The sequence below is a fragment of the Misgurnus anguillicaudatus genome, chromosome 24, assembly GCF_027580225.2.
Source record: "Misgurnus anguillicaudatus chromosome 24, ASM2758022v2, whole genome shotgun sequence".
In the NCBI taxonomy this organism is placed as follows: domain Eukaryota; kingdom Metazoa; phylum Chordata; class Actinopteri; order Cypriniformes; family Cobitidae; genus Misgurnus; species Misgurnus anguillicaudatus.
The window spans coordinates 21,565,475-21,592,960 of NC_073360.2; the positions used below are offsets into that span (position 1 = coordinate 21,565,475).

Below are 27,486 nucleotides of genomic sequence, written 5' to 3' on the forward strand. Positions count from 1 at the left end.
ACATTTGTTAAATTTAGGTTGAATATTTTGTAGGCCTATAAACTGAGTAATCGTTGTCGACATCTAGTGGTTGATCATATTTGTACAGTTTCATTAGTTTTACGTTAACCACGATGTTTACGTACTTCCGCCACACCAGAAAGAAATAAGAATTTAGTTTTTTTTTTCATCATTAAAAATGAAATGTATTTTTAAATGTAGATCTGGGGCCACTGTATTTCTTATTTTTCTTTTGACGGTGGGAATATTACACCCATTTAGATTTAGAAATATTATGTAATACATATGAGTTAATAACACAATAAATAAATAAATAAACAAATAAATCCAGACATTTTAAATGTAAAGCAAAATACTTAAACATACCATAAAAGTACAAATAAGCGTCATGGCCTCATTTCAATATTGACCGCATCAATATGGCGACACATAGGCACCACCCGATTTGACCGTGCTATTGCGTCACATCCGGGAAGTAAGGTCAAAAATTGTTTCCCTTGTCCGCCATTTGAAATATTTGAACTTCCTTGTGATAACTTCCAATGTACGTTTTGGTTTACACCGAACAATTATCAGAGGATCTGGGCGAATAGTCGTCGTTTTCGCGTCTAATGTCCGTCGAGACCCCAGCGGCAGCGCTTTTCTGGCCCGATTGAAGCGATAAAGGTAGAAAACTGTGCGAATGGTGCGCGTATTCGAAACGTGTTCAACAACGGAACGCGGTAAAGTTTTTGCATGAGTTGAACGCTGCTTGCGGATAAGGAGAGGCGAAGGGAAGGCCTGTGAAGCCTCGGCTGTTTTCTTGTGCTAGTCATGGCCGGAAATTTTGATTCGGAGGACCGAGGAAGCTGGTATTGGGGGAGATTAAGCCGGCAGGAGGCGGTTTCGCTGCTCCAAGGGCAGAGGCACGGGGTGTTCCTGGTGCGGGACTCGATCACTATTCCCGGGGACTACGTGCTGTCTGTTTCCGAGAACTCCAAAGTCTCTCATTACATAATAAACAGCATCAGCAGCAATCGGCAGTCTGGACCGGGTGAGTGGTGCCTGCAAAGTAAAGGTTTCATTCTTGGCATCAAGTAAACGAAGAAATAGCGTCGTAGCAACACGTTTAGTTACTTAATGTGAATCTTGCATACATTGATTGTTTACTCTGCAACATATAGTTGAGGGTAATGTAACGGTGAGCCATCGTACATAAAAGGTGGTTTATAATAATTTCATATCATTTTGGATTTAAGTAATGATTTGTGATTTAATTTAGGATGTGTACAAATACAGGACAAATTAATTGCAAAGTTATTCTTTTATATAAACTGTTATTTTACTTATGAATATGATAACTAATAGTTTTTAAAGAGATCAAAAACATCCATTCTTAGATATCAGGGGTGGCACATTTGTTTTAGATGCTTGGGACATGTTGCAGCTTGATGTTCAGCAGTGCTGTAACTATTACTTGGTCGTTTTCCAAGTTATAAGGGTGTCATTTTCAAATGATAAAAAACATTTTTTTTTAAAGTAGACAAATATCCCACTTTATAGTCATGGTTTCATAAAGTAAATGCAAATCAGTGTTAATCACATTTATTTATGTGCATTTCTGTTGTCGTTGCTTAGGAATCGCTCCTCCTCGGTTCCGTATCGGAGATCAGGAATTTGATGCCTTACCTGCCCTTTTGGAATTCTATAAGATCCACTACCTGGATACCACCACTCTAATTGAGCCCATCAGTAAAGCCAAGCACTCTTCCTTCATCAGTGTCAACGCGGGAACAGGAGGAGCGCCCCAGAGGCTGGAAGAGGAATACGTGCGTGCGCTGTTCGACTTCCCGGGGAACGACGACGAGGACCTTCCGTTTAGAAAGGGCGATGTTCTTCGTGTGCTGGAGAAGCCGGAGGAGCAGTGGTGGAACGCTCAAAATTCAGAAGGTCGCATCGGGATGATCCCTGTGCCCTACGTGGAAAAGTATCGGCCAGCCTCGCCAACATCAGGGGGTCCTGGGGGATCTGGTGGAGGACCTGGTGCTCATGGCAACTCAGACGGCCACAGTTCTCAGTCGCCCCCTCTGCTTGGTGAGCCAGGCCAGTATGCCCAGCCCACGTCTTTACCCAATCTACAGAATGGTCCGGTATTCGCCCGGGCCATTCAGAAGAGAGTTCCCAATGCTTATGACAAGACTGCTCTTGCTTTAGAGGTAATATGGTTTACACTGAATAAAAAAATAGATGCATAAGGATTTAACATCTCTCAGTGGATCTGTGCTAATCTGTGTTTAAGATTGCTTCTTTCATTTCTGACACTATTGTTGTTATATGTCCATCTTACGTGCTCTCATATTCACAATATTATGCTTCACTTCAGGTTGGCGACATGGTAAAGGTGACCAAGATCAACGTAAACGGGCAGTGGGAGGGTGAGTGCAAGGGAAAGCATGGCCATTTTCCCTTTACCCACGTCCGCTTGCTGGACCAGCACAATCCAGAGGATGAATTGAGCTGAAAGAACAGACTGTCTTCCCTAGCAGCCCTTAGATGTACACACATGCGCGCACACACACACACTCCAGCTCCTCACATCCTCACAGCTCCTTTTCCTGTCATTACCTTGTGCCATTGTGTCAGTCATGCCACCATACGCGGTATCTGCGACGATTCCCTTGTTAGGTTTTATGCAATAATCGAAGATTATTATTATTATTATTATAACACTAAATTCACACACGCAACGCCATATGCTATGGAGAGAGAGAGGGGGGGGAATTTCAGTGTGTGGCTACTAAAAAAAACAAAATGAAAAGATGCCTGCTTGGACTTAAACATGAGCAGTTTGGTGTCTTAAAGGACTGTTCTTTGCTTATCTGAATGCGGTAGCACACACGACTAGTGTTTAGTACACAACAGCTTTCACAGGAATTAATAAGGCCTCTTCCACACTACAGATCATCTAGCACATATTCAGCGTCTAAGAAAGTAATTGCGAAATTGTTAGCCATTGGCTTGTTAGTCACTACTCGCTCTTCATTGGTCAGATGGGCTGACTGGGGTGGTACACTCTGAAAAAGAGCCTGGAAAAAAATGTACAAGATGGAGCAGCCCAAGCCCTCACTGTATTTCATTTTATTTATGCACAACAGTTGTAATGTATACATGACGGGCCACCGGTCATTTGGACACACGGTCCCTCGTTCAGCATTATTCACTACCGCTAATAACTATCAATTTTACTACATTATTATCAGGAAACGCTAATTGCTCATTTTACCATTATTGCTGTATTTGTAAGTATTACACTAAATGCAGATTTGTCGAATGTGTAACCCTAATTCTAGTATCAGCTTCACAAAAATGTCAACGGAAGACTAAGTTTCTGTTTTTTAAATAAAAAGCCAACATCAATACTTTTCCACTCAATTTTGCTAGTTTGTTTCTGCCAAAACATCCCTCGCTACGGTTGAAAATACAGTAAGCCTTCTTGCGCCCCAAACACTATTATAATATTAGATAGGGATATTTCAAGATCAGCCCAGTTATATTTACAACACTACAATTTTAGGAAGTGTCACATTACTGTGCAAAGCCTAACCTGATGCCTCAAATGTATCCTCAGAAGGGATTTTGCACAGGCGGAGCCTTTATTTACAATTGGTTTAATGTATCTGTAATCGGGTTATTGATTTTTGTTTTTAAACGTAAATCTACGTATTATTATATTCTCTCTTAATACAGAAGTATAGTGTATATACCTGTAATACCCAAATAATCTGTACCATGTCAGATGAAGATAATTTCTCAGACAGCAGACGACCTGTAGGCCAGATCCGCGCCAAAGTCAGCAGCTCCAGTGGTGCAGATCCGGCCCGGAGTCGTCTGCCGTCTGCGTTCCTAATTCGCTGCCTGCCTTAATTGCAGATTGTTTAATCAGCAATGTGTTTAGTCAAATTAATGAAATAATAAAAAGGGGGAAAGGGTACATTTTCTATAACCTTGCAGGATGCAAGTACTTCCGTTACCATATTAGTTAGGGAATAACTTGAATGTCTGTGGAGAAATGTATAAATTATAACACTAATAGACAGGCAACCAGAACAACACTATGAAATGTTGATGTTTTTACCCTTTGTTGTTACTTTTAAGTTGACTAACTTTGTTCAGTAACAATGACAATCACCTGGAAATCCTTCTCACTTCTGTCGTCACATCTAAATGTTAGAAAGCTATGTTGTCTATATGTGTAGGTTAGCAAATTGTTGTCATGATGTGACAGCAAGTCAGCCATGTTATACAATATTCACTAAAGTCATAACAATTATGAAGGACTTTGATGTTCATTATGTGTCTTAATAACTGTTTCAATCAGAAATGAAATATATCTCTAATATCAGTCACAAAGCAACACTCACGTTTGTTCATACCTTGCTTATTTCTTTGTCTTGTGAGAATGAAAACATTGCTTTCATCGATGACTGGGTTGACTGAATAACCCCCAAGTTATGTCTGTACATTTTATCGTACCCAAAGTATTATGTTTAGAACGTAAATATCAACACAGTAATTTTGTGGAATTAATCTTTGTGTTTATCCTTTATGTGCATCCAAGTCTGTCAGAACAGTGTTTAAGCCACACAAAAACACCCACATTTTTTGTTACGGTTTTATTCCTGTACATGAAATAAAGTTGACCCCTATAGTAATGCTACTTAATTCTTTTATTTTGTCTCTGTCTGTAAGTTTTGACATGTAAAGCACTCGTATAACTCTGTATTTAAGAGGAAGTGATATTTTGGGAATTTTTAATAGTAGTTCTGTCATAGTACCAGGTTTGTTGCTATTTACAAATTGGGAGGAGCTCCTAAAAAAAAGACATGACACAATTACAAAAACTTACTGTAGTAGCAGCAGCAGCATAGTGTTAGTATTAGGTAATATAGCATTGTATGTTAATACTGTGAACTCATATTTCAAATTTTTTATATATATATAAAACATATAATATTACAGTCATTTCTTTTTAGTATTTATATCCCACATTAAATACTAATGTATTTTTCTTATGGTAAGCTCGCTGTAATAAAATTCCTACATACTACATACTATTTTTAAACTTATAGTAAATACTACGACAGTAGTACTGTAGTAATTATACTATAACACAGTATACAGCTTACTGCATTATACTATTAATTTTTAATTTGTTAAAATTAATGATTTAAATTCGTGGGTTTACAAGGTTTTTTACAGCCTATGTCAGTTTGCTTACAAAAAGCAATCCCACACAACCGTGCCACTTTAATACGCAATGTTTGCTGACCCAAACGGTGAACATAAGCACAAAATTATTTCTCTGAAATAACGAGGGTTGCAGAAATCCAGCATTGGAAAAGGGAGAGAGGGAGTGTGTGAAGATGCTCTGTGTAAGTTCCCGGATGAAGGTGTAACGCCATCTTTACTCCACCATTCAAGCCGCAGCTGTTGCTCACGCAAGGGCCTGCCGGTTACACACACCCCACCTATACCTCCAAATCGCTCGCAAAACACGCTCGCCGCGCGCTCTACATCATGGGTGATCGGGACGATTTGGTGTATCAAGCCAAACTGGCTGAACAGGCGGAGAGATATGATGGTAAGAGACACTGAGAGGTAACGGTAACGTTATTTTTGCAAAGCGAGTGTGTCAGGCAGGCTAGCTGACGGTCAGGCTAGCAGGCTTATTTAGCTATTAAAAGATCGCGCAGTCTAAACATGACAACATCGTCTTATTTTACATTTTTATAGGGTTATTTTTTATATCTAACGATTCTTGTAACGATACGATATTTGGGTAACTGCAGAATGGTTTATGAAGATGGAGACGTTTTTTTTGAGGAGACAAAATGGCGGAGAGTTAGTGGGTGAGGCAAGCTGTTGCTAGCCATGGCGGAGGGGGTGGCTGCAGTCTTAAAGCCTCATGTAGACGAAGGAGGCTTTGTATGTTAGTTAACAACTGTCTCAATCGACACGAATAACTAGGGAAAATATTTATTTCGCGATCACTACTGTCCTTTTTTGCCTTAACGTCCGCAACACATTATAAACGGTGGTGTCTCAAAAACCTAGCGAGCAGCCTACTTAGCATTTTTGGGTGTTATTGGCGCGATGAACTATAATTCCCAAAAATGCTGTCATGTTTTGAGACACCGTCACTTTAAGGGTTAAGTTAGCAGCTGTACTACAGTAAAGCAACGAATGCTTAGTAAGCGGAGATACAGTAGCTTTGCAGTGAGATTTCATTACCGACTAGCGTGTGTGTGCTCCAGAGATTTTTCATGATTTATTTTAACAATCACAGCAATTTGCTCAAGTAGGTTAGTAGATCAGTTAGATATAGGTTGTACGTTAAAACCCAACCTCTATAATTGTCTTGTTTTTTAATAAACATCTTATGACATCAGCTATTAACCCTATGTATGGTCTCTTAAGAGTTAATTGCCTCATGTACAACAGACAATAATGTGGTGCACTGTAATGCCTTACCTAGTACGAGCATTACAAAAGTACACGCACAGTGTTTGTAAATTGGATATTGACTCCATGAACCGAATGTTAATGGACAGTTTTATTATCTGTATGACTTAATGAATAAATCAAACAGTTGCATAGATCCTTTACTTTGTGACTTGATGATGTAACACACCTTATCATCCATTGTTGGCATGTACTCAAACTGCTCTCCGGCCACTTATTAATGCAGTTCTTGCCATGATTGCATTCATGATTCGATCTCAATTTAACCGCATTTATGATTCGATCTCAATTTAACTTTCCAGAAATGGTTGACTCCATGAAAAAGGTGGCCGGGATGGATGTCGAACTAACGGTTGAAGAGAGAAACCTGCTGTCGGTGGCCTACAAGAATGTAATCGGAGCGAGAAGAGCATCATGGAGGATAATCAGTAGTATCGAGCAGAAAGAGGAAAATAAAGGTGGAGAGGACAAATTGAAAATGATTCGGGAATATAGGCAAATGGTAACGTGTGACACAAACTCATACTCTCTAAAACGTAATGATTGAATTTGTTCAGTGCTTAACTTACATTGTCATGTACATGGTTGAGACCGAGTTGAAGTCAATCTGCAATGACATCCTCGACGTATTGGACAAGCATTTAATTCCTGCCGCAAGTTCAGGAGAGTCGAAAGTCTTCTACTACAAAATGTATGAACCAGTTTTTCCCACTGAATATTTACCATTGCATCATATGCGGTGTGTTGAGGTTACAAGTTTATTTCTGAGTGTGAACAGACCTTATCCCCTTTGATGCTACAGGAAGGGTGACTACCACAGGTATCTTGCTGAGTTTGCCACAGGAAACGACAGGAAGGAGGCTGCAGAAAACAGTTTGGTTGCTTACAAAGCTGCTAGTGATATTGCAATGACAGATCTTCAGCCCACACACCCCATTCGCTTGGGTCTTGCTCTTAACTTCTCTGTATTCTACTATGAAATTCTCAATTCTCCTGACCGTGCATGCAGGTTTGTCCAGTTTTATAATGATGATTCAATAAAAATATATCAGGTTCTATGCATTTTTTCTTTCCAAAGCTTGTATTTTAGTTTGTAATGTTTAGCAACTGACTAATGTCATGTCACAGGTGTATTTTTGTTCGGTGTACCCTGATATGTTGAAATTGATTAATGGTTTACTTGGTTGTTAATTGCAGGTTGGCAAAGGCAGCATTTGACGATGCTATTGCTGAACTGGACACATTGAGTGAAGAAAGCTACAAGGACTCTACGCTCATCATGCAATTGTTACGCGATAACCTGACACTATGGACTTCAGATATGCAGGGAGATGGTAAGGCGCATCATAGGTCTTGTAGTTTGAGAAAAAATTGCAAATAAACAAGTCACTGGTTTATGCAGGAACTTTTGAAGCGGCCACCTTGCTATACCAAAGATATTTTTAGAGTGATCGTTTCAGAGTGTCCCTATTTAGAGATTGTACGGCATAGTCTGATACCTGTCTGAGGATAGTTAAAATGCAAGTTTAAAATAGCTACTTTTCTGGCAAAGCCATGACAGAACGCTTGTCACTGATAAAAGCTTAATTTATTTTAGACCCGGTGCACAATGCCAAAATATACAATATAGACTTTCTGTACTACATTTCATTTCATCTTGTAATGTGTCCAAAAACTCATGACATCCAGTTTAACCCATCTTGCCTTTTTTCCATTCCAACTATTTAGATTCCTAAAGGAAAATGTTAATTGCCCACAAACTTTATTTGTAAGTGAGGCCACTCTTTCCCGCTCTTGCCCTTTTGTCCACAAATTGCATCATCACTCACCCGTTTGTAAGCTTTGTGTTGCGATCTTTGTAGCCACCAGAGTGCTATATGTGCAGCATGTGTGAAACAGAGTTTCTGCATGATCACTGCCAGATCCTCTGTGTCCAATTGGAATGACTGTGTTTTAGAAAATATTATAGTTTGCCCTCCTTGAGAAATGTACAGTAAAGGTGTCTATTGTGAAATGTATTTTTGTTTGGTAATAGAATTATGTGTGTGAGAATTAAATCACCACGTGAGATAACACCGCATTCAAATTAGACTTAATGCCAATTTTGTTTTATTTGAGCTTGAATATTACGTGGGAATTATATCTTCTTGATAACATGATAAATGATTTTTTCCCTCACAGCATGTGTTCAGTCCTTCACTATTGAGTTCTGTTTTTTTGCTTTTTATATAGATTTTAATTTGACAAACTCTTAATGCACAAATCTTGCAAGGGTTGCAAATTTGATGTGCGGAAAAACGCATCGATTGCAATAACGGACGTTGTATAACATCAAAATAACAATGGCCTTGTTTTTCTCTGCTCACAGGTGAGGAACCGAATAAAGAGGCGCTGGAAGATGTGGAGGATGCAAACCAATGAGACAACACAGCCAATATGAGACTCCACCCCACTCCCCCATCCCCCCTACCCCTCCCTAGACCCCACTCACAAAGGGAGCCACCAAGCCCAACCTTATGAGTGGCACGCAACAGCTTGATGCCTCCAGTTTTTTTCTCTCCCTTTGTTTGATTTTTAATATTATTCTGTTTTATTAGCCATTAAATTGAAATAAAATATACCACTTATGAAACAAACTTCAATTATGATTTTTGAATAATCAGAACCTAACTTGGAGTATTTTTTGTCCTGGTACAATATTATTATTTTTTCTTTTTTTTTTTTAAATGTTCATTTGCTTTATTTCTCAACATTTTTATCAGTTGCTGGATATATTTTGAGTTTTTCTTAATGTAATTACAGAAATTAACTTTTATTACTATTACTGATATGTCTACTATTAGTGGTTTGAGCTGTAATATTTCTGTGTTAGTGCAATTATCAAATGCAGTAAAAAACAAAAAACGATTAAACCTTTAAAAGGGCAAGTCTAAACAAGTGCTCTTTTTGTTAATTTAGTTTTTCAGAGAAAGTTGAAGCAAATTTCTTGATATCCATGTGGAGCAAAATGCTTAACATCAAGTAGTAGTTATGTAGTAACATTTACCAGTGGTCTGGACTGTAATTTGTGCTAAAATACTGTATTGCTCACATAGGCTGATGGTGGGTCGATAGCTGCAAATCTATAAATTTGAAGGAGCCTTGTTGCTTTTAGAACAAAAAGCAGGTCTCCATTGGCTGTCTCTAAAAGAAAAAAGCACTAATAAAGTTGATTTTAAGCCTGCATGAGTATATGAAACAGTCTATTTTTCTTCTTCCCCCAAATCTATAGAATGCATAGAATTTCTTCTGTACTTTATGTTAACTTGAAACTAGTTTGTACTACTGGATATCTTGACTGGAACCACAAACCTAGAATCTGTATTACAAAGAAACAGCATGGAATTAACAATTAACTTAAAATAAAACTGCCTCAAGAAAAATATTTAACCTGCTCTTCTGCACTCACAATGTTTTCCTTATTTCTACTCTGTGTCTACTTTTCCTTTTATAAGAAATGATAATCCATATTTGTTGTGTAGTAGGGAAACATTTACCTTGCGAGGTTAGATGAAATGTTCAGTCCTATGTTTTATGTAAGAGACTTAATTTGTGTTGCATTAAAAGATTCCCTTTAGGGAAAATATACATAAATGTATGCTTTTGACAAGCGGTATTTGGGATTATAAGACGGATAAATATACAAGTTTTTAAATAGTCACTGATATCATTCTTTATTATATGTAATATGTTACATGTATATTAATATTAATAAATGACATATAGCCTACATCAATGACTTCAAAGACATTTAGAGGATGTGCATGAAATTCAGATTTATCTGATTGAGTAAACATCAGACCAACTTTATATTAATAAAATGAACTCTGGAAATACTTACTGTTTCCTTATAAAATATGGGAAGTAAACATTTAGGAAAAAAATCACTCAACACTGTACAGCAATTACTATTGAGTTAATCTGATCCTATCTGTTACAAAACGGTCATACAATTGCCCTCATAACATCCATAATGCCACAAAGATGCATTTTACATGAGTTAATCAAATTCTTGCCTTGATATAATTACATTTCAGTGATTGTTTTTTATGATTCTAATTTGGTGTCTATTTATTTTATTTTTTTAACATTGATCTGTAGGCCTTACAGGATAAAGAAAGACAGGATAAAAGATTAAAAAAATAAATACCCTGCTAAAAAAACAATAGACACTATTCTATTGGTTTTATTGGGAATTTTATTGGTTCTAATGGAATATGGCCCATAACACACTACAGTGTAGTGGTTTTAATGGTAAAAGCTAATGGTTCCAATTGGTATTTTAATGGAAACCATTAAAAATTTCTGTAATGGTTTTATTGTTTTTTTAGCAGGGTATAGATACAACGATAAAAATATGCAACGATAAATCAGGAATAATGCACAATAAACAAAGATTAGACAATACAGTATGAACAACAAAGGACGTATAGAATAAAAACAATACCTTTTAAAAAAAATCACAGTACAATGGTGTAGTCCAAGTAGCGATATAATGAAGATTAGTGTAAATTTACTATTTGTTTGTTTATCTATTTATTTATTTATTTTCTATTTATCCGTCTGCTCTCTTGTATTCGCGACTTTTATTTTGAAACCTCTTCGGCTGTCATAGAAACTCCACCCTTTGTAAAGGGTTAGCAGGAAGTTCCTACTAAAAATACCCCGATGTCAGGCAGAAGAAAGGACGTGGTTCGAGGCGGATAAATTTAGGGATTTCATGCATAAGTCAAAGAAGTCCTCGGAAACATGTCGAGACAGAGGGCAAACGACTTATGTTTAGTGTTTAAACATCCGCTGTCGGTTTTCTTTCTTCTTTTTGTTTTAATCAGCTCTATCAACTCAGTTTCCTTCACCGAGCAGCCAGGGAAGGAGGCAGAGACTTATGACAAATACTACAATTACGACGAACTTACTGTCCTTCTTAAAAGTCTCGCTCAGAAATACACAAACATCGCAAATCTGACCAGCATTGGGAGATCTGTTGAAGGCAGAGAGCTATGGGTGATGAGGATCACCAGGGACCCCACTGCTGATACACCAGGAAAGCCCAAATTTAAATACGTGGGCAACATGCACGGAGACGAGACCGTGTCCCGACAGGTTCTCATTTACCTGCTGGAGTACCTGCTGCATGGGTATGGCGACGACCAGCGGGTCACTGAGCTGGTGAACACCACAGATATTTACATCATGCCTAGCATGAACCCTGATGGATTTGAGAAGTCTGTCGAGGGGGATTGTGTGGGCAAATATGATGGTCGGTCTAACGCCAAAAACATTGACCTTAATAGAAGTTTTCCAGACCAGTTTGATAACATAGAAGTTAAACAAGATGACATCCCTGAAGGTATTGCTGTCATGAGATGGATAGTGGAGAACAAGTAAGAGCATTCACAAAGCAAAAATGAAAACGTAATTTAAGTTTACGTGTAGTAGTTGATGCTGTTTTGATGCTTGATTTTGTCTGAATCTTTTCCAGATTTGTTCTGTCTGGGAATCTGCATGGTGGTACTGTGGTGGCCAGTTATCCCTATGATGACTCGCCGTCCCATGATTCTGAAGGCTTCTACAGCAGGTCGCCCGATGATGCTCTCTTCAAATACTTAGCGCGGGTTTACGCAGAGAATAATCCTGTCATGAAAACAGGTCAGCCAAAATGCGAGGAAAACCCAGATGAGACCTTCAAGGATGGCATCACTAACGGGGCGAGCTGGTATGATGTGTCAGGTACGTTTCCAACCCTCGGTTTAACCCCCTGTTCAAAATCTCCTTATTTTTTACAGTGCACCACTTTCATAAACTTTGTTTGGTTCTGGCCACATCCTCATTCGTTTGAGACATTCCTTTACTGATTTCCTATTATGATTGCTTATAATGGATTATAAACAAACAAACAAAATCACCTGACCAATATATTTCAAGATATTGACCCTCAATGCAGCCACATTGTTGTTTATGAAAGTATTGTGGAATGCTGGAAAGTCATTTGCATTGCAAACGTATCCAAAATCCAATGTTCCCAAGCAGTTCTCATCAAACAGAAAATACCAGCAAGTAATCTAAAACCAGGACTGTTATAAGCAATAGATCCTTGTGGTTCTCTGATTACTTTCTATACAAGCGGTTGTAACCTCAGTCTGAACAACTTCATACCATCACTGCCAGAAACCTGATCCACAATGTGCATTAAAACCTGGAAGTTTGTTCCTATTAAGGATGTATCTTAAGACTTGCATAACCAGTCTTATGCTTGTAAAAATATATGCTTTTAAACTTATGGCACAGGTGTTTAAGCTTTCTCGACATGTTTGTTGCTGATGTTGCTTCGTACAGATTATAGTTATGTACTTTTTTCTTGGGAATATGAAATTGTGATTTGAGACAAAACTTAAAAGGTGCCATAGAAGGTTACCTACATATTTTGAGGAACAATTTATTGTTTGGAGATTGTTAAAGGAAGTTTCTGCTCAGTTTTCACTGTAATGGGGCAAAGTGGTGGAGTAGTACAACGCATTGAGGAGTAAACAAGTTCTTGCATGATTAAATTGCTTATACAAAGCACAGGCACTCCAAAACCCATTTAATCCTAATCAAATATTATAGGACCTTTACTTGTTTGTTTTATGATGTGTTTTAAGTAAATGTCATTTAAATGATATCTTTGAAGGTGAGGGTGAGTGAGTCATACAGTGCTTATAAGTTTTATCTGGGTGTAGGGTATGAAATTATTATTTTTTTGAGTATCTTGGGGTCGTTTTTGGATTGTATTTTCTAGATACAAAGGTTCTACAGTAACATAATTGTATAGACAAGTTACTAACATCAAAGATCGTTGAATGATGTGTATTGAGGTGAATCATGTCAATGATAGTACATTTGAGTGAAATGATCTACAGACCACCATCTGTGTCTTTTAAGTTAATATTCAAACATTTACTTGCAAACTCAAGCTGTACTTAATGCCCCGGATCGAACGCTTCATTGCGCTTTTATTAACTGTGACACATTTTAAAGAGATCTCAAACAGGATCTCTCTTCTGGTTCTAACCAGGATGCCCTGAATAAATATGTTTGTTTTCTGCGCACCCGTATAAAACTCATATCAAGGATGTGTGTTGGCAAACAGGAACTAGGTGTCTGAAATCTTCTTTAAACAAAGTCTCAACAGGAAGCCCATAGTATGACATATAAAAGAATGTCTGGAAATATAGAGACAAAGTAAGATAACCTTACTTGGCGTAAATTGCAAGATTATTTGCTTTATTAGGTCTATGTTTTTTCTCCAGAATGTGCATGTGTTGGACCAATCTGAAATAAATAGTACAGTTTTGATCCACGTTAACATGAAGAGGCACGTTAGAAGTAATTGAGACAAGATTTTGGCAACAGGTCTGGAAATTTTGGTCTTTCAAGTCAATTGGAGTTGAATTGTGTGATTGGAAATAGTTGGCTGGGGCATTGCCACCATGGCCAACTCCTTTTGCATTGTCTCTGCAAATATTTTGACCTCTGTCTGCATAGGTCAAAGGAGCGATAGTAATAACATTTGTAGTGCCAATTTCCAAACGTCAGTTTTGCAAATAGAGAAACTTAATCTGTTTTACAATAAAGGGGTATGGGAAACACATTTTGCACAGTTATAACCAGTTTGTGAATCACACTGACTGCATAAAGGCTGAAGTATGGTCAGTTTTTTTACATGTACGCGAGGTTGTGCTTGCAGTGTTTGTGATGCAATTTTTGTCATCAGAAAAGGGCGCGTTGGCAATGCGCATGCGTCGAATGTCTGTGTACGTGTATGAATTAAAATAAACTATATTTTGAAAGGCTGACTGTTCGACCATGCGCGTACGTTTGCATACACATAAAAAGCAGACTATGGTCTAAAGACCAAATTATTATGGTACAATTTTTACCCGTACATGAGGGCCTATGTACAGTGCGTGTAATGCAATTTTGTAATCAGAAGAGGGCACGCATACTGTATGCTAGGGGTGACCCCAAATAGTCAAAGATTCGATGCATCAATAGGAGAAGCCTGATTCGACTACCAATCTCATAGTTAAATCGTCACAGATGTGTTATAAAAATGAGGATCATTCAATTTTGGCCGTATATGGGTGCACATTATCTGATTTCACATATAACAGTTTTCTCTAAATATATATTAATGTACAGCCTATTATGATAATGCTATGCAAATAATATGTGGAGAAGTAGCTTTAATTGATATTTTTAAAATTTGTTAATAAATCCAACAACCCCCGTGACAGGGCTACTCATCCATATGCTAATTCAATTCAATTTTATTTATATAGCGCTTTTCACAATTGTTAATTCTTTCAAAGCAGCTTTACATTATTGAATGTAGGAAAAGCATAGAAAAGCGGGCGTAGTAATAATGTAACATATACAGTAAAGTAGTAAGTTAAGCCAAAGGTGACTCTTCAAGGGATGAAAAAAACCCCTAGGAGAAAAACCCTCCTGGCTAGTCCAGTGGGAAAACTTCTAGGAGGGAAAAAACCCTTGAGAGAGATACATATTTATTTATTTATTTATTAAGAGGTAAGAGGTTTCCATGCATTGCAAAGCAGTGGTCTCTTTGTTACGGTAGTTAAAAAGACAAAGCTGGCAATTCTGGCTATACTTTCATTATTTTAACAAATTTTTTTTTGTTACATTTTATTTATAAATCACTCGGGGTTATCTGATTTAACTATTTGGCTTGTGTTTTGTTTCCGTGCACTTCAGGCATGTTACACACATTTGTTCTGCACCTTGTTACTTCTGACCTTATTTTATTATTTTTATTTATTTATTATAAACGTACATTTTGGATTTTGAATGCATTTTATCCTTTTTTTGTCTTCGTTCATCATTGAAAGATAGTTTTGGTCACTTTATCAGAAATGTATTTCTGAAAGAAAATAAAAGTTAACCATTTGTTGACTACCTGGTGCCCATCCCAACCCATGCGCACACACATAGATGATTTGGCTATCAGTCGACTATACAAAGATTCAACAATTTTGATTCGAATATGTAAATTCTTAGTCGAGGACACCCCTAGTACGCACGCACACAGTCGAATTTTTGAAACCCCTCATATGTGTGTACACGTACGAGTTCTAATAAACTGTACTCTGCAAGGCTGTGCGTTCGACTGTGCACACATGTTGGCATACATGTAAAAAAAGACTATAGTCTGGGCCAAGAACAAAGAGGTATGGTCAATTTTTACACGTATGCAGAGCCTGCATACACATTTTTTGTCATCGGTCCGATTTTTGAAGCCCCACATACATTGTACGCGTTGGTCGCGCATCCGCTTACAGAAGAACGTAGTATGTAGCCTAAAAGATGCATTGCACGTACGAATTCAAATTTACTGTACTACTGTATACGTTTGCGTACACATAAAAAAACAGACTGTAATCCAGTCTTTAAGCTGCTTTAGTCCTGATTATGTTTTAGACTGCTCCTCTAGTAGGAAATTAGAGATGATGGGCTTCTTACAGCACATATCTTCATGCTCTATGCGCAAATGACAACTCATTTGTATACTTATTTAAACGCAAGTCTCAAAAGGTTAATTTATAAATCAGTACAAAATGATTGTAAGGCTAATTTAAACCAAATCTTACACAATAACTTTAATGTGATCTTTTCTTTTTAAGTCATTTTTATGCCAAGGTGTGCATTATGCCTTTGTGCCATTATTCAAATGTATTTTAGCTATATATAGCTAATTTATGCATTACTAGTCTAAGATGCTTTCTTGCAACCTTTGTGGCTTGAAACAAATAGGACACAGTTTGTTTGAAGGTTTTCAGTGAGTGTTTTAAAAGCTTCCAGCACCCATGGTAACCTCTTCAGAAGCATCTGAGGGAGCGTTATTATGTGGCGGGCGGGTGGCATACTTCCCATAAGTACGGCCCTTCTGTTCTCCATAAAACAGACATGACCACTTGTGCCCTAGCCCATATCTGTCAGCACTTTGTGGAACGGAATCAATCTTAAAATGGGTTGGCGCTATCTTTAAAGTAGGTTAGTTTAGGGTAAAGTCCCAACGTTAGAGCCTAATCAAACATTTTGTGGGTCACACCTTTTGGAATTAGTTGTCCAAGGTTAAATGTTTGCAGACCTCATTGTTTCAGGAGTGACAATCCCACCATGGCGCTTCACCCCACACCTTTGGTACATAGTTTGTCCTTTATTTTCACACAGGAGGAATGCAGGATTTCAATTACCTCAAAGGGAACTGTTTGGAAATCACCATGGAGCTCAGCTGCTGCAAATACCCACCCGCATCGCGACTGAAAACTGAATGGGAGAACAATCGGGAATCCCTGCTGGCTTACATGGAAAAGGTACCATCCGATCTCAGAGAGTATATTTGCACTAAAGCACAGATGGTTTATGAGTAACTAGATGTGCAAGTAATGACAAGCATGCCACGTTATTAAGAAGCCATACAGGAATGTCGGTGTGGTTTGAATATGTGCCATATTTGTGTGTTAAGATTCACATCGGAGTACGTGGCTTTGTCAATGCGGCCAGGAATGGAGCTCCTCTTGCAGAAGCAGTGATAATGGTTGCAGGCGTTAATCACAATGTGAGCACTGCACGTTTTGGTGACTACTATCGGCTGTTGCTCCCCGGCACCTACAACATCACAGCCGTAGCCCCAGGGTTAGTACCAGGTTATCTCCAAGGGTTATGCAAAATTGAAATTACAATTGGCTCCCAGTTGTTGGAGTTGAATTGCTACATTCTCAAATGCATTACACATTGTATAATCTTTTCCCTATGTGTTTATGTAGCTACATTCCCATTACTGTTAATGTGACTGTAAAAGAAGGCAAAGCCACCGAACTGAACTTTACCCTCAAGGCAGAGGGTGATGACAATCCAACCACCCCATTATCCACAGACTACTCTACTGCCACCACCATAAACACCGCCAGTGCAGACAGCAGCGCCAGTGCAGACAGCAGCACCAGTGCAGACAGCAGCGCCAGTGCAGACAGCAGCGCCAGTGCAGACAGCAGCACCAGTGCAGACAGCAGCGCTAGTGCAGACAGCAACACTAGTGAGGGATCAGTGGACCAAGAGTCAAGCCTCCCGGTTCAGCCCCAGGACTTCCGCCATCACACCTTAAGTGACATGGAGCTATTCCTAAAGAAGTTCAACTCTACATACAAGTCCATCACACGCCTCTATGACATTGGCAAGTCTGTGCAGGGGCGTCTCCTGTGGGTCATGGAGATCTCTGACAACCCTGGTGTCCATGAGTTAGGTACTTCCCACATGCCTTGCATGGTTTAATTCACACTAAGTCAAATTTAATCTGACCTCCTGTTTACCATTCTCAGGTGAACCCGAGTTTAAATACATTGGCAATATGCACGGCAATGAGGTGGTTGGTCGGGAGCTGCTGCTTAACCTCATCGAGTACCTGTGCCTTAACTATGGCAGAGACCCCGAGGTCACAGAACTGGTCAATTCCACCCGCATCCACATCATGCCTTCCATGAACCCGGACGGATATGAAATTTCTAAGGAGGGTAAGGCCTTGCCAAATCTTCAGATTTAATTGACCCGTTGAATTATTCGAAAATAATGCACACCCAAGGTGGTAATACAAATACCTGTGGCACATTTCTCAACCAATCAGAATAAAGCATTCAACAACCCTGTGGTATAAGTATCATAATACAGTAGGGGCCACAAGTGATGTCCAACTTTGAACCATTGAAATCTTTGCTCTTTATTCAGATAGTAAAGAGGCAGTAAAGTTGCATTGGTGTGTTTGGATTATAAACTGAAGCTCAGCTTTATTTAAAGGGACACTCCACTTTTTTTGAAAATATGCTCATTTTTTAGGTCCACTAGAGTTAAACATTTGATTTTTACCGTTTTGAAATCCATTCAGCTGATCTCCAGGTCTGGTACTAGCACTATTAGCATAGCTTAGCATAATTCATTAAATCTGATTAGACCATTAGCATCGCACTCAAAAATAACCAAACAGTTTCGATATTTTTCTTATTTAAAACTTCACTCTTCTGTAGTTACATCGTGTACTAAGACCGACGGAAAATGGAAAGTTTTTCTATGCTGATTTTCTATGCCGATATGGCTAGGAACAATACTCTCATTCTTGCGTAATAATCAAGGACTTTGTTGCCGTAACATGGCTGCTGGAGACGCAATGATATTACACAGCAGCTGAAAATAGTCCCCTTAGTATCTTTCAATAGCAGGGGACTATTTTCGAGCACTGCGTAATGTCGTTGCGCGTCCTGAAGCCAGGAGCTGGAAAAAGTGCAGTGTCCCTTTAAGGATGCTTGGTTACACACAACACATAATCACAGAATATATGAAGACATAGCCCAGGACATTGCTACAGTATTACCACAAAGAGGATCAACAAACATTAATAACAGATAAAACTGTCAATGTATGCTTTATTAAATGTGAGTTATTTGTTTTGCTTTGCATTTTTTGTATGTTTGTAATTGCACTCAGATTTATTCATGTTTATGGTTTGCAATTTTGCCAGATTATGTTTTCCAATAAATACTGTTTTGTCCATTTTGTACCATATAGCTCATATTTTGATTGTTTAATTTAAGATGAGGGGGCATTAAAAGCAAATATTGTACAAATTTCCCCCATACATCACTTTTTGCCACTTCTGTGGCTTCATTTTGCACCTATGTTTGCCGCCACTATGGAATTAATATCTGCAGTCCTCTTGTACACAAATCGGCACTACAAGACTCCTTACAGCTCCTTATGTCCATTTGATCATGTCCATTTACCTTTCTGCAGGAGATGTCAGTGGCATCCAGGGTCGTAACAACAGTAACAATTTTGACTTGAACCGTAACTTTCCTGATCGCTTCAAATTAGTCACGGACCCTCTTCAGCCAGAGACCATTGCAGTTATGAACTGGGCGAAGAACTACCCTTTTGTGCTGTCTGCCAACCTTCATGGAGGTAAATCCTAATTTTTAGCAATAGCCTACTGTTTGTTTAGGAGCATGCATGGATAATCTTCCTTCCCTTTTGTCTGTCAGGCTCTTTGGTGGTGAATTATCCATATGATGATAATCTAGAGGATGGTATTCAGTACAGCAGGTCCCCAGATGATGATGTATTTAAAATGGTGGCTCTCGCATACTCCAAGGTAAAAATGCGTCTCGGGTTCCAAGCTGTGTAGTTTAGCAAGTTATTTTCTGTGTAGGTGATGGGGATGCAAGTATAACTTAATGGGATGGTCTCCCGGACAGGGTTTAGAGTAATCCATAGCCTTGGTTATATTAGGGCATTTAAGTAGTTTTTACAAAGGCTGTTTCTCAATATGCGTTCTTCAGCGATCTTGCGTTCTCGTGTCCTTGGTCCACTTCATCTTTAACAGTCGAAGTTCATTCCAATTCTCAAGAAAGCAAGTACAGAGGACGCATGAAAATACCCGGATGTTTTCTTGATATCGAGGATGCACCGAGTGTAGACTTGCGCGCTGAAATCGCTTCACGCCCCATAAGTCATTGCAGCAAAACAATGGCGGAGGTCAGGTGACCAACAGGAAGATCGCACACATCTCAATTCTCATAAATGCGTTCTGTGTTCTCGCGACCTTCTGAGTTCGTTCTTCTGAGGTCGCCTGGCAAGTTCGATCTCCACGAGTACGCAAGTCCGTTCTTTGCGTTCTTGGAATTGAGAAACAGCCAAACAAATCTTACAAAAAGCCGTTGTGCATCTTGAGACAAAACAAAGGATATGATCAAGCATTTTAGTCTTGGACTAGACTTAAGATCTGTCTGGGAAATCGTTCCAAAGTGTACTTGGAATGGGAGAGGACAACTTTCTAAGGCCAATTATATGACTGGTGTTTTCACTTTTGTATACGTTTCAAAAAAAGGTTTTTTTTTTTAATAAAGATTTCTTATTAAATAAATCATCAAACCAGTTTATCGAAAGCAAGTCAGTTTATTGTGTTTTTTTTTTTTTTTTTAGGAAAACGCTAAAATGCATAGCGGTCACCCTTGTGAAGAAATGAATCTTGGATACCAAGATTATTTTAAAGATGGTATCACCAATGGAGCTGAATGGTACAACGTCCATGGTAAGCACTAAATATTTATGCTAATATTTTGACATGGTGACATAATGCATAATCCAGGACTAGGCCTTAGTTATATTAAGGTAATGTAAGGCCTGTCCAGGAAACCTCCACTATAAAATGTAAATTGAGGGGCTGTAAATGTGAACTAAAGCGTGTATTGTGTGTTGTTTTGTCAGGAGGGATGCAGGACTGGAACTATCTCAACACTAACTGCTTTGAGGTGACCATTGAACTGGGCTGTTGTAAGTATCCAGTAGCGGCAGATCTGCCAAAGTACTGGAATGAAAACCGCAGATCACTTCTACAGTTCATCCATCAGGTCAGCTTTGATTGACAGTCACTCTCTGCCTGCCTTTCTTGCACTTCTTTCGCCAGTATTGTGCAACTCACCGTATATCATTTTATCTGGACGTGCAGGTACACAGAGGGGTTAAGGGGATGGTGATTGACAGCAAGGATGGGTCTGGCATACCCAATGCGACCATCATCGTGGACGGCATTGATCACCCCATCACAACCAATATCGCAGGGGACTATTGGCGCTTGCTAGTCCCAAAATCATACCACCTGACTGCCTCTGCCCAAGGGTAAGAGGACTTCTTTTCATTTCTGCAGTTAATTTGGCGTGTGTCAAAAGCTGATGCTAAAATAAATGTAATGGCTTTCTTTAGTAATAGTGGTAATTTATTCAGATTTAATTTCTAAATGAAACTAAATGAAATAACAAAAAGCTCAGCTTTTGTTTCTTATTTCATTATTCATGATGACTGATTGCTTAAGTAAGTACTTGATAGAGTTTTTACTGATAAGTACACACCATGTCTTTTGTAATTTAATTAGTTAATATTTGACTTTTAATAATTAATTGTTATGTTAGTTGCTATTGTACGCTGCTGTGGTATTGAAGTTGGTAAACGCTTCATGTCTTTATCACATTCCATTGAAATGATGTCACTTGTTGTAAATTACTTACACTTGCTTTTTGATATTCTCAGCTACAAGTCAGTTAGCACCTATGCCTCTGTACCCAACGAAGGGGTAGAGATTGTTAACTTCACACTGACCCGAATTAGCACCAACGTTAACGGGAAGATGACAGATGATTCCTCGCCGGTTCAGGATCCTAGCATGAAGGAGTTCCAGAATCTCATTAAGCAGCTTTCAGGAGAATCTGGTCTGGACGAGCTGATCGAGAACACTTCTACCCAAAGCAGTTTCAGTTACCGGCAAAACAAGGACGTTTCCGAATTCCTGAGGGGCCTCAACCTGAACTTCCCAAAAATCACCGTAGTTCACAAGTACAGTACCTACCACACTTCTTTTATTACATTCTCTGAGAAGTAACTACCAAATATTGATTTGTTCGAATAATTTTTTTTTTTAAATCCAGCTTTCATGAAAGATTTGTTTTTGTTATTTACTGTTTTCTACATAAAATTTATCCATGCATCATTGTGTGCGTGTGTGTGTGTGTGTGTGTGTGTGTGTGTAGATTGACAGGTGTGTAGATGGATGAGTTGACAGGTGTGTAGATGGATGAGTTGACAGGTGTGTAGATGGATGAGTTGACAGGTGTGTAGATGGATGAGTTGACAGGTGTGTAGATGGATGAGTTGACAGGTGTGTAGATGGATGAGTTGACAGGTGTGTAGATGGATGAGTTGACAGGTGCGTAGATGGATAGATTGACAGGTGCGTAGATGGATGAGTTGACAGGTGCGTAGATGGATGAGTTGACAGGTGCGTAGATGGATGAGTTGACAGGTGCGTAGATGGATAAGTTGACAGGTGCGTAGATGGATAAGTTGACAGGTGCGTAGATGGATAGCTTGACAGGTGCGTAGATGGATAGATTGACAGGTGCGTAGATGGATAGATTGACAGGTGCGTAGATGGATAGATTGACAGGTGTGTAGATGGATGAGTTGACAGGTGTGTAGATGGATGAGTTGACAGGTGTGTAGATGGATGAGTTGACGGGTGCGTAGATGGATGGGTTGACGGGTGCGTAGATGGATGGGTTGACGGGTGCGTAGATGGATGGGTTGACGGGTGCGTAGATGGATGGGTTGGCGGGTGCGTAGATGGATGGGTTGGCGGGTGCGTAGATGGATGGGTTATAATGAGAATAATGACAGCGTTTTTCACAATGTACTCTTTAAAATTAAGTCAGGAGAGATGTTGGTTTTGCCGGTTGTTGATGAGTAATAGCTGTGAGTGATCACAATGCGCTTAAGCAGCCACGTGACAGAAAAATAAGTGAACCGTGTCCCAATGTCAAGCGAGCTAGGGTCCTTACCAGTGCCCAAACCTGTGTACACAATATACTGATTCACGACCTTGGGAGCTAGGGAACGTATTGAAACACAGGGATAGAGAGATCTAGATATATAGAGAGATATAGATTTTGAAATTATGTGTATTTATATATACATAATAATTACACACAATACACACACACACATATATATTATGCATACATAAACTTTTATTTTGTATGCAATTAATCGTGATTAATCTTTTGACGGCCCTAATATAATGTAGATCTTTCTGTAATAATCCTGTTATATTTAATATTGAGTAAGGCCATGTCAAAGATTTAAATTAAAGTGAAATCAAACCTTGATGCTTGTAATCTCTTTGATTTGAGCCTGGATTTTACGAACAGATTTGCAAATATGTTGATTTCTTATTTTGTTTCTGTGCTGAAATTTAAACGCATTGCCTCTCGCTCAAGAAAACCACACCTCAGGAACACACAATGGACCACACAATGACGTTTTTGAGCGAACTCTGTTATTTGTCCCGCTGCTTAGTGCCAGAACCTATTATGAGAAATTATAGTGTGTCCTGAACCAAGTGTCACCAAGTTTAAATTACAAGAGCAGAGGAAAACATATCCAGCAGCTGCTGTTTTTATGGTGATATGTCTCGTTTGACCTAAAATCTTTTTGTTTCCCTCTGTCCAGTCTTGGCCACAGTGTGGAGTATAGAATTATACAGGCTCTGGAGATCTCCAACAACCCTGAAGTCCAAGAACCATCCAAGCCCAAGATCCGCTTTGTGACAGGCATTCATGGCAATGCCCCAGTGGGCACAGAGCTGCTTCTGGAGTTTGCTGCCAGTCTCTGCATCAACTATGGAAAAAATGCAGCCATCACCAGGCTAAGATTGTTTTGGTCTTTAACTAAAGTTTAATGTTTTGTCTTCAGGTCTTCTTAACATTGCTCTCTTTCTATTTAGCTAATCAATGAGACCAGAATTTTTATCCTACCCAGCATCAACCCAGATGGCCGTACGCTGGCAGTGGAAAAAGACTGCACCTCCACTGTTGGCATGACCAACGTTCGTGGCATAGATCTCGACAATGACTTCTTTGGTATGATCATATTCTATTCACATTTGTGTTGATGACAGCAATCTACTACTTATTCAACGAGACGTGCTGACCATTCATGTGATATTATTCAGGTAATACATCTCAACATGCTGGAGATCTTCAGCCAGAGACACAAGCTGTGATGAACCTTATTCAAGAAAGGGGCTTTACCCTCTCTGTGGCTCTGGATGGAGGCTCTTTATTGGCCACATACCCATATGACAAACCAGTGCAACCTGGTACGCTCTGACTCATGCTTTCCATTGGATATAATGTGTATCTTTTATGTCATCAATGCCCTAATTTAGAGTTTTATACAATACTACTTGATTTAAGTTGAATATGAAGAGACACTGAGATATTTGGCTACTGTGTATGCCAACCACCATCCCACAATGCACTTAGGCAATGGGTGTCCAAACAATGGCCAAGGTACTACTTCCTCTTTATAGTTGAAATAAAAAATAGCATGTGATCTATTAAATATTTATATATTTTTAATTTCTCATCTTTCCCAGTGGGCAACATCCCTAATGGTGTACTGCGAGCAGCAGAGTGGCACAGTCATATGGGAAGCATGAAGGTAGATGTCCAACCAAAACCTCTTAAATTTAACTTTAATATTTCCCTTTTAAGACTCTATCCTTGTTTCTCCATGTTTCAGGACTTCAGTGTGGACTTTGGGCACTGTCCTGAAATCACTGTCTACACCAGCTGCTGCCTGTTCCCTTCGATCGAAATGCTGCCCACGCTTTGGAAAGAGAACAGGAAGTCACTGCTGAGAATGCTGGTGGAGGTCAGTCTGTTTACTGCTGTGCCACCTTCCACTGGAACTCAGCTCTTTCATGCTAAAGCTTTTTCTGCTCTAGGTACACAAAGGGGTTCGTGGGATGGTCATGGATAAGAAAGGTAAGCCCATTGCGGGCGCTGTGATAGTGCTGAACGGTGGTTTGAGACTCTTAAGCAGTGAGGGAGGGTTCTTCCACGCCGTTCTGGCCCCAGGTATACACAACATTGAAGTGGTAGCTGACGGCTACCAGCAGCAATCCCTAAAGGTGAGCATAGTAGTTAAATTATGTAAAAACATATCTATGTATGTATTTTACAGTTACTCTTGTCTTTGCAGGTGTCGGTGTCACAGTTTGAAGCAGCAAGCAAGATTATTATTCGGTTTGACATGGAGAACAATATATTTGGCCTTCCAAGAGAATTAGTTGTGGCAAGTGCAGGTAGGTTGACGATGAGCTCACTTTATAACTTCCTGATATATTTTAGCTTTTCAAATGCACTCATTTGTATCATTGATCTTCAGCCGCAGCAATGACGGCCCTGGTTATCACTGCCTGCATCATCTGGTGCGTCTGCTCAGTCAAGTCAAACAGACAAAAGGACGGATTCCATCGGCTGCGGCAGCACCGCGACGACTATGACGATGAGGTCCGTCTCATGTCCATGGGCTCCAAAAAGTCTCTTCTGAACCACGAATTTCAAGATGAGAGTGAAAGTGATGAAGATACGTTGTACACCAACAAACTTTGAGAGAGATTTCTCTTCCCAGAGTCTGTCCACTGCCCGCCGGACCACTAGAGGGCGCTCACTTTATGAGCCAGCAGCTTTATGATCCAAACAGTCCAAACTTTTAAGGACCACCACACGATGCACCTTTTAGTGTATGCAACTTATGCTCTCGACCAGACTGTTTGTATATCTGGGTCTACTAAGTTATACTGGTCTTTACCCTTTAAGTGGAAATTGAACACCTAGAGTCCATTAATGCATAAATCTCAACAGGATTATGAAACACTGTGCCTTGTTAGGTTAAAGGTTGCTTGATGGGTGAGATAGGAGGATAAGTATTTTGAAGTGTACGTTTTTTGCAACATCAGGATGAATGAATCCATATGGAATCTGGTTTAGCTTTATTTTATTACACAAATCAGATGCAGAATGCTGTGTGTTGTTTTCAGTATGTGTAGTTGTATATATCCAGCTGAATGGTTCAAAACATTTCACATTACGCTGTTGTTCACCCAATCAAGATATTTCATACATTTTAGCAGTAAAGCATTGCACTTCTCTGACTAAGATGTTTAGCTTGCTGATGTCAACAGCGAATATAGAGCATTTAGTTAAGAATTGCATTTAAGCAGCCTCTCATTATGGTTTCTATTTATACAGCTGCACATTAGTCGCATAAATGATGTGTTAGGTTGGCAGACAAGCATGATCACTGCCTTGTTGTTTCTCAATATACCAAGGACTTGATAGTGTTTAGGAAGTGCATCTGAACGTTTTTGTCTTTAATTTGCACTCTTACAAACATGGTCCCTGTTTCATTTATTTTAAGGAATGTATTTATTTTTATTTTAGCATTCATCCTGACTCTCAGGCATCCCAAAAAGATCACAAATGTCAGAACAGTATAAAACTTAATTTATGCAGAAATGTTATTTCCAATTGAGGAAATGGGAAATTTGAGTTTTGTGTTTAAGAATCTGTGAAGGTGGAAAGTGTGCTCTGTATTAATTCTTCATTTTTTCTTTTATCCTCCTCTCTTACACTTTAATGTAATGATTGGGATAAAGAAGATAAGAAGTGTCTGGTATTGATCAACCACATGTGTTAAAGTTCAGCCAAAAATGAAAATTCTGTCATTTACTCACTCTCATGTTGTTACAAACCGAAATACAGTTTTTCGTCATGATGAACACGAAGGAAGATATTTTAAGGACTTTTTCCTACTATGGAAGTAAGGATGATGAATGGTTTGATTGCAAACATTCCTTAAAATATCTTTCTTTGTGTTCATCAGAACAAGGAAGTGTGTACAGGTTTGTAACAACATGAGAGTAAATGTTGACAGAATTTTCATTTTTTTGGTGAAATATCCCTTTAATTTATAACATTAAAAATATGTGTTTTGATTTCATGCTTTTAAAGTAGAAAACACCTCATTACACACATATCATGTTTGAATAATTCACATAATTTTTGTATCAGATTGATTTCTCTAATAAATCATATGATGATAATTAGGTCTGTTTGATTAGTTGCAGATCCTATTACCAACTACGTCTTAATCTGATTGGCTTGATGTTGATTTTCATGCTTGAATGTAAATTCCAGGTTGTGTTTGAACAAATATGTCTCACTTTTCTATGTCTGTGCTGATGTTTTTTTCTATACAATAATGATTGTAAATACTACATTGTTGCCAACTATATGTAAATTACACAAGTGCAATTTCTGTTGAGTGAAAGAACTGCGCAAATTAATCTGCCTTTAGTTCTGAAATGAATGGTGTCTAATGAAATGAAATGTAAATAAAACAGTCAATGTTCTCAATATTTGATGATAACAGTTATATTCTTGCTATTTCTAACTATTTTTTTCCACTTAAAAAAGAAAAAGTGGAAACAATGTTACTACA

At 38.8% G+C, this 27,486-nt stretch overlaps 3 protein-coding genes across 5 annotated transcripts; all 3 read left to right on the top strand.

Moving 5' to 3' along the window:
• Positions 1-483: 483 nt before the first annotated feature.
• crk (v-crk avian sarcoma virus CT10 oncogene homolog) lies at positions 484-4,696 on the top strand. Its single transcript, XM_055196572.2, has 3 exons — positions 484-1,033; positions 1,618-2,195; positions 2,363-4,696. The coding sequence occupies exons 1-3, from the start codon at positions 814-816 to the stop codon at positions 2,498-2,500; spliced, it is 936 nt and encodes a 311-aa protein (XP_055052547.1). The 5' UTR covers positions 484-813; the 3' UTR covers positions 2,501-4,696.
• Positions 4,697-5,414: 718 nt separating this feature from the next.
• Positions 5,415-9,925, top strand: ywhae1 (tyrosine 3-monooxygenase/tryptophan 5-monooxygenase activation protein, epsilon polypeptide 1). Of its 2 annotated transcripts, XM_073862468.1 has the most exons (7): positions 5,415-5,620; positions 6,804-7,000; positions 7,083-7,192; positions 7,304-7,510; positions 7,699-7,835; positions 8,230-8,269; positions 8,870-9,925. In XM_073862468.1, the coding sequence occupies exons 1-6, from the start codon at positions 5,557-5,559 to the stop codon at positions 8,235-8,237; spliced, it is 723 nt and encodes a 240-aa protein (XP_073718569.1). In that variant the 5' UTR covers positions 5,415-5,556; the 3' UTR covers positions 8,238-8,269; positions 8,870-9,925. The 2 variants fall into 2 exon arrangements, with proteins under 2 accessions (XP_073718569.1, XP_073718568.1); XM_073862467.1 differs by lacking the exon at positions 8,230-8,269 and having other exon boundaries at positions 5,416-5,620.
• Positions 9,926-11,173: 1,248 nt separating this feature from the next.
• On the top strand, positions 11,174-27,401 carry cpda (carboxypeptidase D, a). 2 transcript variants are annotated; one of them, XM_073863283.1, is made up of 22 exons: positions 11,174-11,924; positions 12,023-12,270; positions 16,771-16,913; positions 17,066-17,235; positions 17,367-17,504; positions 17,559-17,842; positions 17,919-18,110; positions 19,381-19,548; positions 19,629-19,738; positions 20,569-20,677; positions 20,854-20,996; positions 21,095-21,264; positions 21,673-21,975; positions 23,647-23,841; positions 23,920-24,056; positions 24,149-24,295; positions 24,393-24,488; positions 24,575-24,639; positions 24,721-24,852; positions 24,926-25,111; positions 25,183-25,285; positions 25,369-27,401. In XM_073863283.1, the coding sequence occupies exons 1-22, from the start codon at positions 11,290-11,292 to the stop codon at positions 25,593-25,595; spliced, it is 4,101 nt and encodes a 1,366-aa protein (XP_073719384.1). In that variant the 5' UTR covers positions 11,174-11,289; the 3' UTR covers positions 25,596-27,401. The 2 variants fall into 2 exon arrangements, with proteins under 2 accessions (XP_073719384.1, XP_073719383.1); XM_073863282.1 differs by having other exon boundaries at positions 17,367-17,842.
• Positions 27,402-27,486: the final 85 nt, after the last annotated feature.

Coding starts and splice junctions, on each gene's coding strand:
- crk (XM_055196572.2), top strand. CDS start 814: ATGGCCGGAAATTTTGATTCGGAGGACCGAGGAAGCTGGTATTGGGGG. Junction 1,034..1,617: donor CAATCGGCAGTCTGGACCGG/GTGAGTGGTGCC, acceptor GTCGTTGCTTAG/GAATCGCTCCTCCTCGGTTC. Junction 2,196..2,362: donor AGACTGCTCTTGCTTTAGAG/GTAATATGGTTT, acceptor GCTTCACTTCAG/GTTGGCGACATGGTAAAGGT.
- ywhae1 (XM_073862467.1), top strand. CDS start 5,557: ATGGGTGATCGGGACGATTTGGTGTATCAAGCCAAACTGGCTGAACAG. Junction 7,511..7,698: donor TCTCCTGACCGTGCATGCAG/GTTTGTCCAGTT, acceptor TGTTAATTGCAG/GTTGGCAAAGGCAGCATTTG. Junction 7,836..8,869: donor TTCAGATATGCAGGGAGATG/GTAAGGCGCATC, acceptor CTCTGCTCACAG/GTGAGGAACCGAATAAAGAG.
- cpda (XM_073863282.1), top strand. CDS start 11,290: ATGTCGAGACAGAGGGCAAACGACTTATGTTTAGTGTTTAAACATCCG. Junction 16,914..17,065: donor TGCTGGCTTACATGGAAAAG/GTACCATCCGAT, acceptor TTGTGTGTTAAG/ATTCACATCGGAGTACGTGG. Junction 20,997..21,094: donor TTCTACAGTTCATCCATCAG/GTCAGCTTTGAT, acceptor CTGGACGTGCAG/GTACACAGAGGGGTTAAGGG.